Raw genomic sequence first — 17025 nt, forward strand, 5'->3', positions numbered from 1 at the left:
AATTGCAATTAAAATCACAAGTATTACGCACAAGTCAAATCAATAAGTTGGGTTGCAGGATACGAACAATGACAAAGAAACGCGCTTATCACAGCTCACTTGAACAGCTTAGGAATTGACTTGGACTTGTGATTGGACTTGTGCTGGAATTGTGATGGTTTGTGATGGACTTGTGTTGGACTTGTGATGGTTTGTGATGGACTTGTGATAGCCAGTGATGGACTTGTGACGGCTTGTGATGAACTTGTGATGAACATGTGATGGTTTGTGATAGTTTGTGATAGCTTGTGATGAACTTGTGATGGCTTGTGATGGTTTGTGATCGCTTGTGATGGACTTGTGATGGACTTGTGATGGCTTGTGATGGTCTTGTGATGGTTTGTGATGACTTGTGATGTACTTGTGATGGATTTTGGCTTGTGATTGACTTGTGATGGATTAATTGTGATGGATTTGTGATGGCTTGTGCTGGCTTGTGATGGACCTGTTATGGACCAGTGATGGCACCAACTTTAACATGGTTTACTCTCTTCAGTACTCACCCAAGCATTGTGGGCAGCACTCGCCTTCCACCGGTCTGGTCTCGGTGCAGTCTAGCAGCGGACACTCCAGAGTAATGCAGTCTGTATGACCCGAGTGGCACGTGCAGCTGGTGCAGGGATCCTTATTCCACTGCTGTCCGTCCTGGTACTCCGCCATGCTGACATCGTCAGTGCAGGTCACGCTCATAGGTGGGGCCGGGCCTGGGGAATCACATGACCCACAAAAGCACCAATCAGAAACAAGCGGGCTGGTGTGTACTTTACCATAATCAGAACTCTGCTTGAACTTAAGTCGTGAAATCAACTCTAGGTTGTACAAAAATTACAGAGAAATGAATTCCATGTACATAACAGTGATCAGGGACTGAGCATTTCAAGCAATCCACATTGGATCTGTCCTTAGTTCTTTAAAGGTAATTTGTAATTTCTGCATTCTGTTCGTTTGAAGCAACAAAACTGCTCAAAATCTAAAGAAGGGGGCTGAACAACTAACCAGCTCAGCTTCAGCTGTATATTCCGAGAAAAACGGCATTCTAGGATCTCGATTTCAGATCAAAAGTTGCTGAATCATGTTTTGAATTGGGCCTGAATTCAGCGTTGGAGACATGTTCTCACTGAGACGATTGCAGCTACGTGATGTTGCGCACCGATCCGATGAATTATAGCAACTGCGCGCGCGTGTGCATCGTGCCAAAGCTTGCGCGCGCTACGCCGAATAAAAAAACGAACTACTAACGGAAATTTTCAACAGTGCGTCTTAAGACGAAGACGCACCGTTGGAAAGGCCCTCTTTCGTTGATTTCTTTAAAATGACACCTTCCCAGAAAGAATAAATTCACAGTGAGTTTAGTCCCCTTACTATCTTTCAACCAAGTATGTTGTTCAACAATAATTACGTCAGTTACTTTTTGGATAGCTGCAAATGATGGACTGTAGCTTTAAATACAAGCAATGAATGAATACTTACACTCAACAGCTTGGCAGGAGATGAGTACTTCTGGGTTGGGCTCGGGGACCAGTGTGTAGTCAGGATTAGCCTTGTCGCCTTTGTCGAATGTGGCGCACACTTCCTCGATATCTTCGCACCGTCGATCTGTCAGGTCCAAGTTGTACTTCAGCTTGTGGAACTTGAGTTTGTCACCTTGTCTGCAACAAAAAATGGAAGACGAAAAAGTTGTCTCTTGGACACAATTTCATGATTCTGCTTTACACTAAGAGACGTATCTCTGCTTACAAGAGCAGAAAGTTCCATGCTTACAGCGAATTTCACGGATTCAAGTACTTTTGCTTTGTACAAAGTGTTTTTCTTCTTTTTTGGCAAAAAATGAAAGAAATAAGTTCAAATTATGAAATTTATTTTGTTACATCTGAAAGGATGCAGCCCTTCAGTTATGGATGACTGAACACCGTTGAGGTCAAAACATAAGGTCAATACCACCTGTTGCTTAATTGGGCTGATTCGGAGCAGTGAGATGAACTAGACCCCGCCAAAAAAGAAAGAAAAAAGTCCACACTAATTGGAGGGGTCATAATTTTGAAATTGATCGTCTTATGATAACGTCATAGACCTTTGGTGCTACATAATGAGTCTCATATTTTCATATACTTCATTTACCTGTCTTTAAAAAATAGACACAATTATTAGCGCCTTGAGTACCAAATTGTTGGTAGATACGTGCGTTAAATAAGAGATGGTGTTATTATTATTATTATTATGTTGTTAGCTACATTTTTATACCATTTTCTACCAATGACTGTAAATTGGTTTGCAGTTTGAAAATGGTGCAAATTGAAATTGTGTACGCGTGTGTTTCACTGCCTGAAACGAATGGCATGGAGAATGGATCGCAAAGTGCCGGTAGGCATGGGAGCATGGGAGCACACGAAATTGAATTACCCGCGCTTTGTTCGGGCACTGTGCAGTCGATAGAGGCCAATTACAGGCATGTGTGTTTACGCTTAGCAATTACTCCTCGCGAAATCTTTAAATTTGCAATTTTCCAAACTGCATCATTTTTCATAAACCGTTGTCAATCTTGGACAATTTACAGTCTTTGGTCGCAAACGGGGTATCAAAATGTAGCTAATAACATTCCTCAAAGGTCTACACACATGTCGTCATAAGACGATCAGATTCAAAATTATGACCCCTCCAATGAGTGTGAACTTCCTCTTTTGTGGTGTTTACAATTTAATTGGCCTCAAAGTTCCATTTACTTTTAACTCAAGAAGGCTATTGGGGTTAAAACCAGTTATGGCATTGTTGCCTAGCAGACTAATTTTGACTAAACAAACTTCCCCAAAGGTCTATATACATGACGTCTTCATAAGACGATCAAATTCAAAATTATGACCCTTTTATTTTTAAGCGGTGTTTATCTAACCAAGGCACCGTCACTGAAGACTGTGTAAGTAGAAAGGGAATGTCGTAACAGTCCACAGGGAAGCGCACTGTTTGGCCAGCACGTGCCACAACTTAATCAGCCCACGATGAAAAAGTGGAAGTACTTACAGGAGTTTCTTGTTGGCCTTTCTCTTGTCCAAGATCTGCTCGTTGGCGGAGATTTGCCCTCCGCCGGCCTCTGCCTTCATCTTGGTGTACATGCCCACCTTCCAGAGGTTACTGCCGCTAAACTCTGCGCTGCTGCGCTCCATGTCGCGGCCCACGTCCACGTTGATGACCATCGCGTTGCTCTTGTGGCTGATGATAGAGCCACTGCTTCCACCGAAGCTAAACGAGACCTGGTTGACAAAGAGTCGCTTGGCTGTGGGACACCAAAAAAATAAATAACAAGTCAGGTGTGTTTACAAACACAAATGCCCCGCAACCGTGACTGTTCCCATGACATAACACCACTCTTTTAACATCAACTTACATGTACCTTGGTCACATGGAATGTTCATTGACAGCATTAGTGTCTTCTGTAGGTTTTATATGAATTAATCCCTAATCCCTATGATCTCAGAATAAATACAAGATTTCGATTGTTTTAGCCACTGTGACCTTGACCCTTGACCTTTTGGCCCCAAATGCAAAAGGCTTCTTAGGATTACCAAGGACAATCCACAAACCAAATTTGAAGTTCATATGTAAAGTATTTCTCAAGTTATCGCGCTGACAAAATTTCTTTTGTTTTAGCCACTGTGACCTTGACCCTTGACCTTTCGGCCCCAAATGCAATAGGCTTCTTAGGATTGCCAAGGACAATCCACAAACCAAATTTGAAGTTCATATGTAAAGTATATCTCAAGTTATCACGCTGACAAAATTTCTTTTGTTTTAGCCACTGTGACCTTGACCCTTGACCTTTCGGCCCCAAATGCAAAAGGTTTCTCAGGATTGCCAAGGACAATCCACAAACCAAATTTGAAGTTCATATGTAAAGTATTTCTCAAGTTATCGCGCTGACAAAATTTCTATTGTTTCAGCCACTGTGACCTTGACCCTTGACCTTTCGGCCCCAAATGCAATAGGCCTCTTAGGATTACCAAGAACAATACACAGACCAAATTTGAAGTTCATATGTTAAGTATTTCTCAAGTTATCGTGCTGACAAGATTTGTCCGGACACACACACCCACCCACACACACCCACACCCACCCATCCACCCACCCACCCACCCACGGAAGGACAAGGCGGAAACAGTATGCCCCTTCGGCTTCGCCGCGGGGCATAAAAATTCCATTATCTGAAGTGTTTTGAAACTACTAGTTCAGAATTATAGACAAAAGCATTTCACTTAGCTGTGCTCGAAGATCACTGATGCATATTATGCTCTATACAGGGTGACCCCCAAAACAGTTGTGCAAGCAGATATCATTCAATTTCTCAAAAAGTACCTAACATGAGTATTTCATTTTGATGGCAGCATTTATTATACTCTCGTGAATAATCAGTGAAAATATCATGGAAACCCATTCACGCAAACCAGAGCTGTAACAGATTATAGAAGGAAAGAGAACAATATCGTCAACGATTCCCAGCATACGTCCGCAATTGGGATCGTGTACAAAACCTAAGGGAGTCTTCCTAAAAAGTTAGAGTATAAACAAAAGAGGGACAATAGGACGTCCACGATCGATGGTGTGAACACAACTGGGTGTAGCGTGCTGTGTGTCCCACATTCATTCACTTGGCTTCATTTTGTTGCTGAAATTTCTGAACTTATTTTCTTCAACAAAGGTATAAAACAAAACCGTGTTTACACTCACGTGGGCACGTGTGGCAGCACTCGTTGTTATCCCTGATAGCTGGGATCTTGCACCTGACGTATGGGCATTGCTTGAACTCACAGCTACCCGTTCCATCCTTGCAGTTGCAGAAGGAGCAGGGCGTCATGTCCCATTCGAACCCATCAGCGTAGGTCTGGCCCTCAATGGTGCACTCTCTACCACCACCACCACCATCTGACAGGTGGACAATGAACAACAGGTGCCAATCAATTAATTAATGGGAACCGGAGGGTGTCTACAGTTTAATTCTTAATAGAAACTGAATCGCACGTTGACATTGAAGTTCTGAACATGTTAGGCGATTGGTTAATTGCAGGCCCCATTTCTATAGGTCTCTCTCACATGACGTCGCTTCCTTCAGATTGCCACGTGCATCGGCATTTTAGGCATCAAATTTTCGTGACGCGCACAGAAACTTTGAGCAACAGGTGCGCATGCTTAGAACACTGTGAGAGCATGTAATTTTCCTACAAAGATGGCGTCCTATGAGAGAGATAATCCACTGTTACGTCACTATATTGCACTCACCCAAGTAGCTCGGAATGTTTGAAAACAACAAGAATGTCATGTATAAAGGAAGAGTTTTAATTTTTAATAAGAACGTCTCTGGGTAAAGGGACGATGAAGACAGCGATTTATTTTAATACAATACAAAAATAAAGATGGCCGTCATTGCAATGCACCGTGACGGCATAAACCACATTGAGTTGCAGCATCAACTGAAAAATTTGTAAGGAAATTGCATTTGTTGCCAAACCATACTGTTCAAAATAACCAAAAAAATTAGGAAGACTGCAGCAAGAAGAAAACAAACATTGACAAGGGAGGGCCCGTAGACACAATCATCAGAAGTAACACGGGGATCAAACAAGAAGTAACAGATCTCCAGAAACAAACACAAAATACCTGTACAAAAAAACAACTGAAGGATTAAAACTCAAACACTCTGAAACTAAATTGCCTTAAAATTTGATCAAGTGAGAAGGTAAAATTGTGTTGGTTTATCAGAATTTCTGAAAGGTCACGCACGGTACCTTGAATCCTTTACGTGCAAAACAGTAGGAGCCCTCCAAGGTGCCCGTGCCCCTTCTACATTTTCAAATCCCAATTTTGGTAAAATTTTCACAACTGCTTTCATCAGACTTGACCTCTCGAGTTTTACTGCTTCAACAGTTTCTTGCTCGCACTCACTGAATAACAAGAACAACAGTACAAACAAAACACGGACGCTATTCTCAATCTTACTGGTCTTGTTGCTGAGCTGGTTGATGAAGTCCACCGCTATAATAGCTGGCCGCCATCGGTCTGCTAATGGGCACAAAAAAATGGAGCTGGGAACTTAGAAAAATCGAGGAAATCTCAAAGCACACAACTTGACTTTGTACAGTGTTTTCCAACAGTGGGCCAGTATCACGTCTACAATGGTTTCACTTTTAATACGATCTTTTATTTGTACATATCAATGGACCAGTATGTTTATTCATGAGAATAGAACAATGATATCAAGAGCATTGCTGTTAAAAGTCAACCCGTTACAAAAAGCATTTTTAAGAATGGTTGTTGACGTCGTCGAGCGACCACACAGTTGTCTAGTGGATAGCGAGATGAGATAAAGATCCCTGTTTCGAATCCACGTCGTCGCTGCTCACTAAGTCATTTTCATCGGGTAATTTTCTTCTCCGAGTTTATTCGTTGAGATAATGTGCCTATCAAATGCACTTGAGTTGCGGTAGTGGCGCTACCATTTTTCAATTTGCAATGGAATTTGTGAGAAGTAAAAAACGAGGGAATCAACGGATAAGAGGAAAAGTTGCACGCCTGAAAAATGTGTTTGCTGTCCTACCCACACGGGATGTGGTAAAACTTGAAAAGCACATTATTTGCATCTACACCATACAGAAGTCTGTTGTCACATGAAACAGCCGTCTACCTGTCGAAACATTAACATTTTGCACATAAAGGATTCAGTGTACCTTGCGTGACTTTTCGGAAAATTCCACATTGAAAACCATTTCTCCCCAAGTTTCTTGGGAATGATTGACAGATCCTGTGCTAATGGAAGTTCTTATCTTGGATAACCTTATATGTAAGAACTGAACCCACAGGTGCTAATTAAACTTCGCGATTGAAGGCGGAATATCATTATAAAGCAAACAATAAACTACTAGAAGCTCTACTTAGTGGAGCACTGGGACTACGGTACCCTCCGTTCCACTCAGTCACAGATTCATGTCTTATCGTCATTTTTGCAAAGACTGACATTCATTGAGATGATATATGAAAAAAAAGCAGCGTCAGGTTACAAAATTCTTTCTGATTCCTAAATCAGTATTGAAAATTTGAATATTTTGATGTGATTCGAAAATTGCTATCGGCGATGTTGCTATCAAAATAATATCGAATAATCGGGTAGGCTACTACCTACTTCTAGAATTAGAAGGCTCCGAGTTAGGAAAAAAGAAAAGCTAAAGTGTGACCCTGCCGTGATTTTTTTTCTCCCCAACGACATCGGCATATGGGTGTACGCTATGGCATTTTTGGACTTTACTTTTGTAAAAACATGAGAAGAAAATTTTTAAAAATTAGAAATAAAATGAATTCGAACGTAATGAAATTTGGACTTTATTTCCCTTTAAAAAAAAATCCTCCGAAGCCTCAGGTTGGAAAAGACAAAAAACTCGGGAACAAAATGGTGAAACGAACCCGCACCCTCGCGGTGCAAATTCACAACCCTGTATCGACTGAGCTATCGCACAGCTCACCAAATACCTGTGTACGTGTCATAAAGTATCGTAGAGGGCGCTAAACAACTGTGTATGCAAATGAACGTAGTTTGGGAAAAGAAAATTTGCGACATCTGCATATGGGTGTACGCTATGGCGTTTTGGACTTTACTTTTCTGAAATTAGTGAAAACATAAAAAGAACTTGTACCTCAAGTGGTGTATCTAGTTATTTGGAGGCCGTTTTGAGGGTAAAATTTGAAGTTTTTGTTCGGCAATGTTGGGTTTTTGGTTCGAGAACAGAATTGTGTCGAGCGATAGCAGCGGTTAAGCTTGGACCCTACTACCAGATCGCCAGCCGATGTCTGAATGTTAAAAAGGCGATAAGTTGGGTCCAAGTTATGCTCGGACTAACTCGAACCCAAAACCTCGCTGGGCAAAATCACGACCCTATCGACTGAGCTATCGCACTGATCGCCAAAACGTACGTGGGAAAAATAATTATAGACTTGCATACGTATCATAAAAGTATGGCAGTGTATATTTTGCCGGAGACGACAAACCTTTAGTAAACGTTAGTTTGCCAGATATGCACTGAACATGCGCAGTTACTGTTTTTTTGTACTTAAACATTTTCCGGTGACAAATTTTAGTCTGGCTCCATGCCAAAATTATCGTTGTAACCTCGTATTCACAAGATGGGATTCAGATCATTTTATAATTTCGGACTTTATTTCCCTTTTAAAAAAAATCCTCCAGAGCCACAAATCTGAAAAAGAAAATGTAATACTCTGCAAAAAAATGTTTGAGACATGTTAAAATAATAAAAGAAGAATATTCTTATTTATTTGGGGATGAGAAAAAAAAACTTAAAAATGTGCCGCGGTCGGAATCGAACCCGAGTCATCCCGCTTACTACTAGAGCCTTTGCTTAACCACTACACCAAACGTGCTACACAACTTTTGGTGGGAATTTAATACATCTTATAATTCAGCCCTATCTTAAAGAGTACAGCGCCCTCTGTTGATATGGATTGCCGCCGGCAAACCTTTAGTAAACGTTAGTTTGCCGTCATTACCTCTGGCAAAATATCCACTATCTAAAAGTATCATAGAGGGCGCTAAACAACCATGTACACACCCATGTGGATCAAACGTTTAGGAAAAGAAAATTCGCGACCTGGCCAGAGAATTCGGGCAATTCACAATGCAATGAGCTACCAAGACAAGTCACAGAGAGTTCATTTTTCGCAGTGCATTGTGGGAAATAGTGGACAAATTCACAGTGCGGGACATTTGAAATTGTTAGTTTTTCCGGTCAGTAGTTTCGTAAGCGTACTAATTATGGTTCGAGGATCTGTTTGTCCTTTTTCTTTTTTTTTTTGTCAATATGGTGTTTTTTGTTAGGCGGCAGAACGCTATGCCCGAAACTATAACAATAACATATTAGCTCACGTTGTCTACTAATAATATTACACTCATTCAAATGGGCCGTATTTTGTCGACTGTAAACTTGAAAAATGGACTCTCCGTGGCAAACTCTTGGTGGCGCACTGCATTGAGAATCGCCCTAAAATGACTGCAATCTTTTTTGGACAAACTTACTGCAAATTTTGCCTGCAAACAGGTCAACTAAACATCAACAGAAAACCTTTTTCCTGGTTATTTTCTTTCAACAAATATCAAATAAACACTGACCACATTCAAAGCCACCCTGAAGCTTAAGCGACCCAGCAAAATCGAAAAAACTCAGGTTTTTCCTGGAAGCATTCCACAAGTCGTTGCAGTAAAGTCCCTTGAATTTCCAGCCAAACGTTTTGAATAGCGCCCTCCATAGTTTAAGCGCCGCAAGCTTGAATTCGGCTCCGCCCCTAAATAAGTGTCATTTCGCTAAGGTAGTACTCGGTCAAAAAAAGTAATTTATTAAAAAAAAAAAAAAGCAATGATAATAAAAAAGAAATGCAAAGTTAAATTCTCCATGAAGGGTGTATGTATTTTATTAATCTCATAAATGATGCCCACCTATCGTGGTTTCCTTTGGCCCGCCCTCTGTTGTCTCCCCACCTCCAGTGGACACGATCTCCGGCGGCGAAGCACCATTTCCGTTATCAGTGGTCTCTGTTTAAAACAATAACAAGTAAAAACTCAGAGAATGCTTTTCCCATAGCCCACTTGACCCATCCATTGGGATATCTTATTGAAATATTCAAGATCCTAAATGGGGACATGGACTTCGCCATGTCAAACCAACCACAGGAGGCCTCAGTTCAAAGCTGTTTCAGAAAAGAATGCAGAAAGGTCTGCAGTTTAGAAAGCTCTTCTTCTCACAACGGGCGATTGACAACTGGAACGACTTGCCAGCCTACGTCGAGAAGGCCATGAATGTCAATCGATTCAAGAATGCCTTTGACAGATTGAATGAATGGATAATGGGGACCTTCAAAGGCTCCGAGCCCATAAATATTAATCCCATCAAATTTTAAGCGTAAGTGTAAGTGTATCCAAATAGACTGATTCCATTGACAACCAAGATGTCTACATACATGCGTGTCCCTGTTGAACGAATGCATGTACCGCAAACATGGCGCAATCGATCTAAGAAAGGCTCCTGAAACCAACTCTTGATCAATCCCCTCTAAAATAGCGCCATTCGAAACCTACTATTAATATTATCGTCACCACTTACCCTGACCTTCACAGGTGTAGGTGTATTCGCCGTCCACACACGTCTGGCCCATTCCGCATGGGTTGCTGAGGCATTCATCGCCATCTGCGTAAAATTAAGTAACAATTGCACAAACTGATGTTTATCATCAAGGTCTGAGTCTGTTCATGCATGGGAGGTGGCTCATGTGTCTATGAACGCCACCACCCTTAGTCTTAGCATTTCAATTGCATGTATTTTGCTCAGCTGGTAAGATTTTCAAAGTACTTTCCATTGCTTTACTAGAGTCGAAACAAAATCTTCTAGCAATTCAAAACGCTACTCAAAAGTTTTTAAAAAGACATTAAACGAAGAAATCCGTCCCATTGAATCAATTTGTGCATTAGAGGTGCAAAAGCAATCGAGAGTACAAGCTTTTTTTTAGGAGGTTGTAGGCGCCAACAAGGGGATTTTCTTATAATAATAAAAAAAAAATACAAGCCCGGTAGATTATTTCGGCGTTCTACTGTCCCCTCCCCCTTTCCATTATCTTCTTTACGTCATCTTCTTGTAACTTTTAACAATAATTCTAAATCAATTTGGCCTTTTGTGATTTTTAAAAATATAATTATTAAATTCTCTTCACTATATATAATTCTTGTCTGAATTCGGCAGATCGGCTCACTCAATGACTGCTATTCGATCATTCAATTCGAATCAATTTCATTCGATATCGATTTTGTTCAATTCGATTCGATTCGATTCTAATCGATCCCACACGACCAATTAACTTATAAACCATTCAACCTACCAACTCTATAGCTGATATTAAAGCCTTTGAACGGATTGTTGAAATCCGAGTAGAAGTTGAACCAGGTTCTGTCGCCCTCTAGCGTCAATGGGCCGGGCATTGTATCGTACTTCTCCTGATCGAACAGGTACTCGTAGCCGTTAGCATCATACAGCGATCCCGTGCCGATCGTCAGCTCGTCTTTGCCCTTCTCGAACGACAGGTCGTGGACGGTCAGCTCGAACTTCTTGGCGTCGGGGCTGCCGATGAAGTACGGGCAAGCCTGGGAGATCGGGTAGTTGGCCGGGTAGTTGGGCGAGGTCAGAGATCCCGACTTCTGGCCGTAGAAGTTGCGCTCGGCGGGGGAGCTGCATGAGTACCGTTGCCCTGAAACATTGAAAGGAGCTAGTTTTAAATAACTTCCTGCACGGGAGTTCCCTTACTGGATCAGGAACGAGGCTGGCCTTGCTAAACAAACTCTTTCATGTCGTTACTAGTACATGATAGTTTTTTCTTCTTCAGAACGGTGGCCGATGTTTAGCACAGTCTAGCCTCCCTCTGAACTTAATCACGCAAACGGCCAAAGGCCGGCACCTTAACAGCCAGCTAAAAATGCTAACTTAAGCAAGAATAATTGTTAATGCACACTTATCACGGAACCAACCTGCGACATTCTGGCAGACATTCTGCAAGTTTCAAATTTTGGTGCGGTGCTTCAGCTTTACAAATTTGATTTCTTCGTCGCCTGTGATGAGCAAGATGATGTGCGAAATTGGTCCCGTTAACTTGGAATATATACCAACCCGTCAAACAAGTACATCCAGAACGCCATAGCGGCGGCAAGTGTAGTAAACGTCGACAAGCTCAACATTTGGTTCATTTGTGTTGTAAATTGTTTTTCGTTGTCATCTTCAAGCAACGAGACAACTTCGAAATAATGGATGCAATTTTATGCCGCCATAGCAAAGTAAGTTTCCATTTCATTATAAATGCCGATTCCGTGAAATTTGGAAGTTTCTGTCAAGCGTTGAAAATGATGGGGGAAACTGCGTTTTCAAAATGCACAACTGTTTCCGGGACCCGTACTTGGGAATGTCAGAATTACTTCAACCATTCGAAAAGAATAGGCAAAACACTAACACTAAGGCCCCCCCCCCAAAAAAAAATTCGGTCTCTGGTCAAACCAAAGTTCCGGAATTGACGCGGCGACGCGGCTTTTTTTTTTTCTTCAAGAGGTGCGGCAATAGAGGGCGCTGTTGGAGCTACCCCGGAACATTTTGGAAAAAAAAATTGACGCGCATGATTAAAATCGACGCGCGCGCTGACCAGAGACCGACTTATTAATTTTTTTTGGCCTAACAGGAACTATTTATGTTCAATTCAACACATTGACTTTTTTTGCAAGTTCCATATTTTTCTGGCATGTGGATGGATGGAGTTACTTACGGTTAAATTTGGCACAGGTGTCTCCCTCGTAGTTCGGCGTGCAATAGCAGTACGGGGTGACCCCGTCAGGCTTCAGGTAGCAAGCCGTGCTGTGTTCACCGCAAGGGTTGTCTGTGCATTCTGATGAGGAGAAAAAAGTCCCAGCTATATCATCTTAGGAATGATGCCTTCTTGCATTTTTTTGTGCTGATTACAGAGAACCAGCCTCTTTTCTTTGTACATACCGCTGACTGACTCAGAGTGACTGTCACGTGTGGGAACCGGGCAGTGCTATCGTATATGATTACCCCGCACGCCCACGAACCGGGTAAATCCGGTCCACTGTATAGACCGGATGCATGTTTTAAAGGGTCCAGGCAAAGAATTTTGTGAAAGTTTCTATTCCTCTTAAATGTGTGAAAACTTTTTGATATCATCCCTTTTTGGTTAATTTTTATTGAAAAGTGAAAAGTTTTATTAAACCAAAGGTCACTTCTTTAGACATATGCAAAATTGTCCATGCTTTTCCGGACAACTAAGGGCGCTGTTGCTGTGATGTCATTTTAGGAAGACACTCTTCAGTTTATGTGTTTTCTGAATTGTGAATACAAAAATTTGCTCATTGAAAATATTTGTGAGAAATGTTTGCTCAACGGCTTACTCCGGGTTACTCCCATGTAGGCCAAACAACGAATCTACAACAATCCAAAAAAGGGCAAAAAATTCTGGCAACTTTTGGTGCAGAAATAACCGTTAACATACATTTCTGCCTGAAATGATAATACACTTTTGCTCATGAATATGGAAATTTGCGTTAGCATAAAAACCAAAAAGTCACCAAAATACCCTTGAAAATGGCAAACGAAAATTGAAAGTAGGGCTAAATGAGACACAAAGGTGCACTTTCAAGGATTGCATTAAAAATACATTACTACATGGCCCTTTAATCAATTGAATAGAATTTGTGCACGCTGGTATTAAGCTTGCTTGTCTTGTTTTTGTGACGGTCTTGACAAAAAATCATACAAAGAGTCAGACAATTTTTCGTATATCAGTTATATGATTTATAGTCTGGTAGTTTTACTTCGAGTCCGGTATAACTTGACAGTTTTTCTCCCCCTTGAAAAAAAAGGAAATGAAATATAGGCTGACTATTTTTACAGCCAGAAACATTCATGGCATCACGTGCGAAGCGCAGTAAATCACTAAGCCATGTTGTACAGATGGTTCATTCCTTTAGATGCTTTCTGAAATCTTGATACTTTGCACAATGCCAAGCGCGGACACCAGACTCACAAATCATTATCGTCTCCGCCTCCTCAACCCCACTCTTCCTCCAATTACTGACGCGCACAGATCGGAATCATATTTTGTAGGTCTCAATGTATTAGACGAGTGTCCTTAAAGTTAAGCGAACCGGATGATTTAGACGCGGCACTCCACACACCTCTAATCATCCAGGGTTACAACGCGTCCAATTTCAAAAGTCTCTGTCATTACTGATGCCAGTTTGCTTTCGTATTGAAGGAATATCTCTCCGAGTCTACAAGTACTTCTATCATTTTGTTGGTAGATTGAAAACATACTTTGGCATATACTCCTTGCTCATAAGCTTTTGTGGATAATACACTGTCGATGTCAAGGGCGACCCCGCCGATTTTTAATTAAAATTCCGGTTTTATTTTATTCTAAATACCGAATTACATACCACGACTAAGAGACAGAACAGAAACAACCATTAAACCATTACATAAACTCAAGCACTTTTGGAAGATGAAGGAATTTCTGTCCAACGTGAAATTGTTAGCTTGGGTATACTAACTTAGTCGATTATCCCAACATTAGCTTTGCCTTGACACCTTTTATCTATTCACTGGGAAAGTATTCTAAACTTCTAAAAAAAAGTTGAGAGCTTACCTTGTAATTGGCCGCTCGCAAGGGCTACGAGGCACAAAAGTGTTGCAATAACGAGCGACGTCATGATGGATGCGCTCTTTTGTTGCGGGCTGCGTTTAGCCCCTTTTGAAACAACGTTGAAATCCCTGAGAAACTGAGGTAAAATGAAGTCCCCCATAAAAAGTGGAGGGAAAACCTGAAAGCAAATTCACCCGAAGCGTCTGCTAAGGCTAGCCACGCTTAGGGTGCCTGGATGCCACTTGGGCCCTCCTTTTTAAACGGTCGTTAAGTCTCGACCGCCTGATACTTTTGGACCAATTAGAGTCGCGCGTGTCAGGGGCGTTGTTTCGTCCGGCGTCTCTGATTGGACGAAGTTAGCAGCAGACGACCTTTCTTGGGTGCTAGTGATTTCAGAAGTTTTTTTGGCGGACGTGTATGGTACACGTCCACGAACAAAAGAGAGGTATGGGTAAAACCGGGTACAAGTAATCGATACCAGTTATGTAAAACCTAATGATATAACAATTTTATGAAACAAATGATATAACAACTTTACGAAACATACTGATGTAACACTTTATGAAACAAAAAAATGTTCATATAATTTTTTTTCAAATGAAATTCAATTTTGGTACCTATACCGTTTCGCATCTTTGGCCCAATTTCTTGTCCTATACTATTGGTGATTTATTGTTATGTTGTTAACTGTTTTTTTTATGTGGCGTTTGTTTAAATTATGGAGTTTGGTCTTCAAAAAAGTACAATCAGGGTTTTTTGTTGTCTTGATTTTTTTTCTCAACCAATTCGTGTCTTGAAGGTTGTGGCTGACTTGGTAGCATCTGTTCATGCCATGTATATTAAATTTTGTTTTTTTAGTGCAGACCTAGGAAGTCGTGGCTGCTGATTTCTGGTTCGGTTTCGAGACAATTCAATTGTTGAGGGATGTGAAAGTTCGACGGGTGAAATTCTTCCTCGATCCTTAACCCCCAAATACCCTGGCTCGCCGACTAAAAGCCTCAAAAGCTTCGCTGAGTGAAATGCTCATTTATTTACACCCCGTTTGATCTACTGCAAATAAATCAGGATTAATTAGAAAGAGGGCAGCCAGGGTTCGCAAGAAGTGATAAAGGTAGAAGGGGGGAGTGGCGAAAAGATTTACGGGGGTGGTTTGAAATAACCAGAGCGAGCTATAGCAGACATGATGAAGAGAGAAAAAAGGCGGGAGCCGGACGGTGGACCGAACACTAAAATGCACACTCAGCGGTGATAGGTTCACGGTTATCAGGCCAGTCACCTCAGGTCAAAGGTTAAGGTTCAAAAAGTTCCCTGGGGAATGCTCTCAAGGCGTCGAGTCTAATTTCGCAATCAACCTTTTCAAGACGTAAAAGAGGTGTAATCTCTCTTTAGGCAGGCGATTGAAGGTCCTTAGTCAGTGCATGGATGGAATTTACATTACAAAATTAACCGTCAAGGTTGCATTCGGAGAAGGTAATTTTTGTTGTAATTGAGGCATAGGGACCCCTAAATCTTACAGTCACGTTTATATTATCTGCCCCACCGGACCCATAGCCTGCAAGGTGGTGTTAGGTCGCATCCAAAGGCCGGCAGTACCGGCATAGTACACGTGTATGAAAAAAACCTTGGCTTAAGCGGCTTCCATTGGTGCATGTGTATTATTGCAAGCCGTAGCAAAAAAAAATCGAACGTGGCTCATCTCGGGGTCTGACTATGATAACCATGCTCTATATATACCCACTTGGCCAAAACCCAAACTGGCGCCAGTTTCCTTCGAAGTGCCAATCTGAGATAGAAAAAAAAGAAATTATTTCCTCTTCCTAACCTCCACATTAGGCCTACCTCTAACTTTTCCCATTTTCAAGAGGCATCAAATTTGAACTCTTGTTTCTTCCCGGAAAGCTCGTCTTCCGATGATCGTGCCACTGCCAGTAGGCAGGCCTAGCTTGCCCGGCGCGAGCAGACCATGAAGGTCAATGGTTCGTCTTCCAGTGGTAAAATTTTATGACTCTTTATACGACCGGACAAGGCCACAGGCATTTAACTGTTCTTTGTTTCCCTATCACTGACTTCCCTCTTCGCTGCATCTGCGATTGTCGTTTCATTTTGTTTTACCGATAGAGCTTCGCAATAAAAAAAACAACTTGATGTTATCCCTCCCCCGCCCCCTCCCTCCAAAAATAAGTTATTACTAAAACAAAAGATCGTTTGTAACTTTGAGAGACGCCTTCCCCCCGAAAAACATTGCATGGCCCCACCTCTTACCTCTTCTGTGTTAGAGATCTAAATCTCCACTCCGAAGAAATGTTGTATGTGCATAGATTGAGAACTTCAAGGATTGATTTCGTTTAAAGCTGTACTCAGCTGCACTTTTAGGCGAAGGATTTACTGCATGCGAACGCTCCATACGTAAAATGGGTACTTGCTCCTCAAGCTTGACAATGATGAACGAATTTGGGCGAAAGAGTGGGATGGTTCATTGTGATTAAGCGGGTGGGGGGGGGAGGTATTTATTAATATGTACACCGACAGCTTTGCGTGATATGATAATTATTTCGTTGCGATAGATACTTGAGTATATCACACTGGACCACATGTACCAATTTTACTACATGTATACTACTGAGGACTCTTTAAATATTGTTTCCTTTCTTTTGTTCCAATGTAGCAATGGACAAAGTTTTCTTGCTATGTCCCAGAAGGTTTGTACACAAAAACTTTCCGAGGACTTGAACTCAGGTCATCGGGTTTATCGTT

At 41.5% G+C, this 17025-nt stretch overlaps 1 protein-coding gene across 9 annotated transcripts in view; it reads right to left on the reverse strand.

Moving 5' to 3' along the window:
• The window catches only part of LOC119738081 (zonadhesin-like), a 90191-nt gene extending 75672 nt beyond the window's left edge, over positions 1 to 14519 (reverse strand). For 6 of the 9 annotated variants that reach the window (XM_038212810.1, XM_038212812.1, XM_038212815.1 and 3 more), the window contains exons 1-10: positions 14275 to 14519; positions 12379 to 12498; positions 10954 to 11319; positions 10185 to 10268; positions 9521 to 9616; positions 6022 to 6084; positions 4756 to 4950; positions 3055 to 3307; positions 1510 to 1688; positions 543 to 743 (exon numbers count right to left, since the gene is read on the reverse strand). In XM_038212810.1, the coding sequence (XP_038068738.1) occupies positions 543 to 743; positions 1510 to 1688; positions 3055 to 3307; positions 4756 to 4950; positions 6022 to 6084; positions 9521 to 9616; positions 10185 to 10268; positions 10954 to 11319; positions 12379 to 12498; positions 14275 to 14431 (1714 nt within the window). In that variant the 5' untranslated portion in view covers positions 14432 to 14519. Of the gene's footprint in view, positions 1 to 542; positions 744 to 1509; positions 1689 to 3054; positions 3308 to 4755; positions 4951 to 6021; positions 6085 to 9196; positions 9492 to 9520; positions 9617 to 10184; positions 10269 to 10953; positions 11320 to 12378; positions 12499 to 14274 lie in introns of those variants that run through there. The other 3 variants (XM_038212811.1, XM_038212816.1, XM_038212814.1) reach the window with 3 other exon arrangements.
• Positions 14520 to 17025: the final 2506 nt, after the last annotated feature.

The sequence above is a fragment of the Patiria miniata genome, unplaced genomic scaffold (genome assembly GCF_015706575.1).
Source record: "Patiria miniata isolate m_02_andy unplaced genomic scaffold, ASM1570657v1 HiC_scaffold_3, whole genome shotgun sequence".
Classification (NCBI taxonomy): domain Eukaryota; kingdom Metazoa; phylum Echinodermata; class Asteroidea; order Valvatida; family Asterinidae; genus Patiria; species Patiria miniata.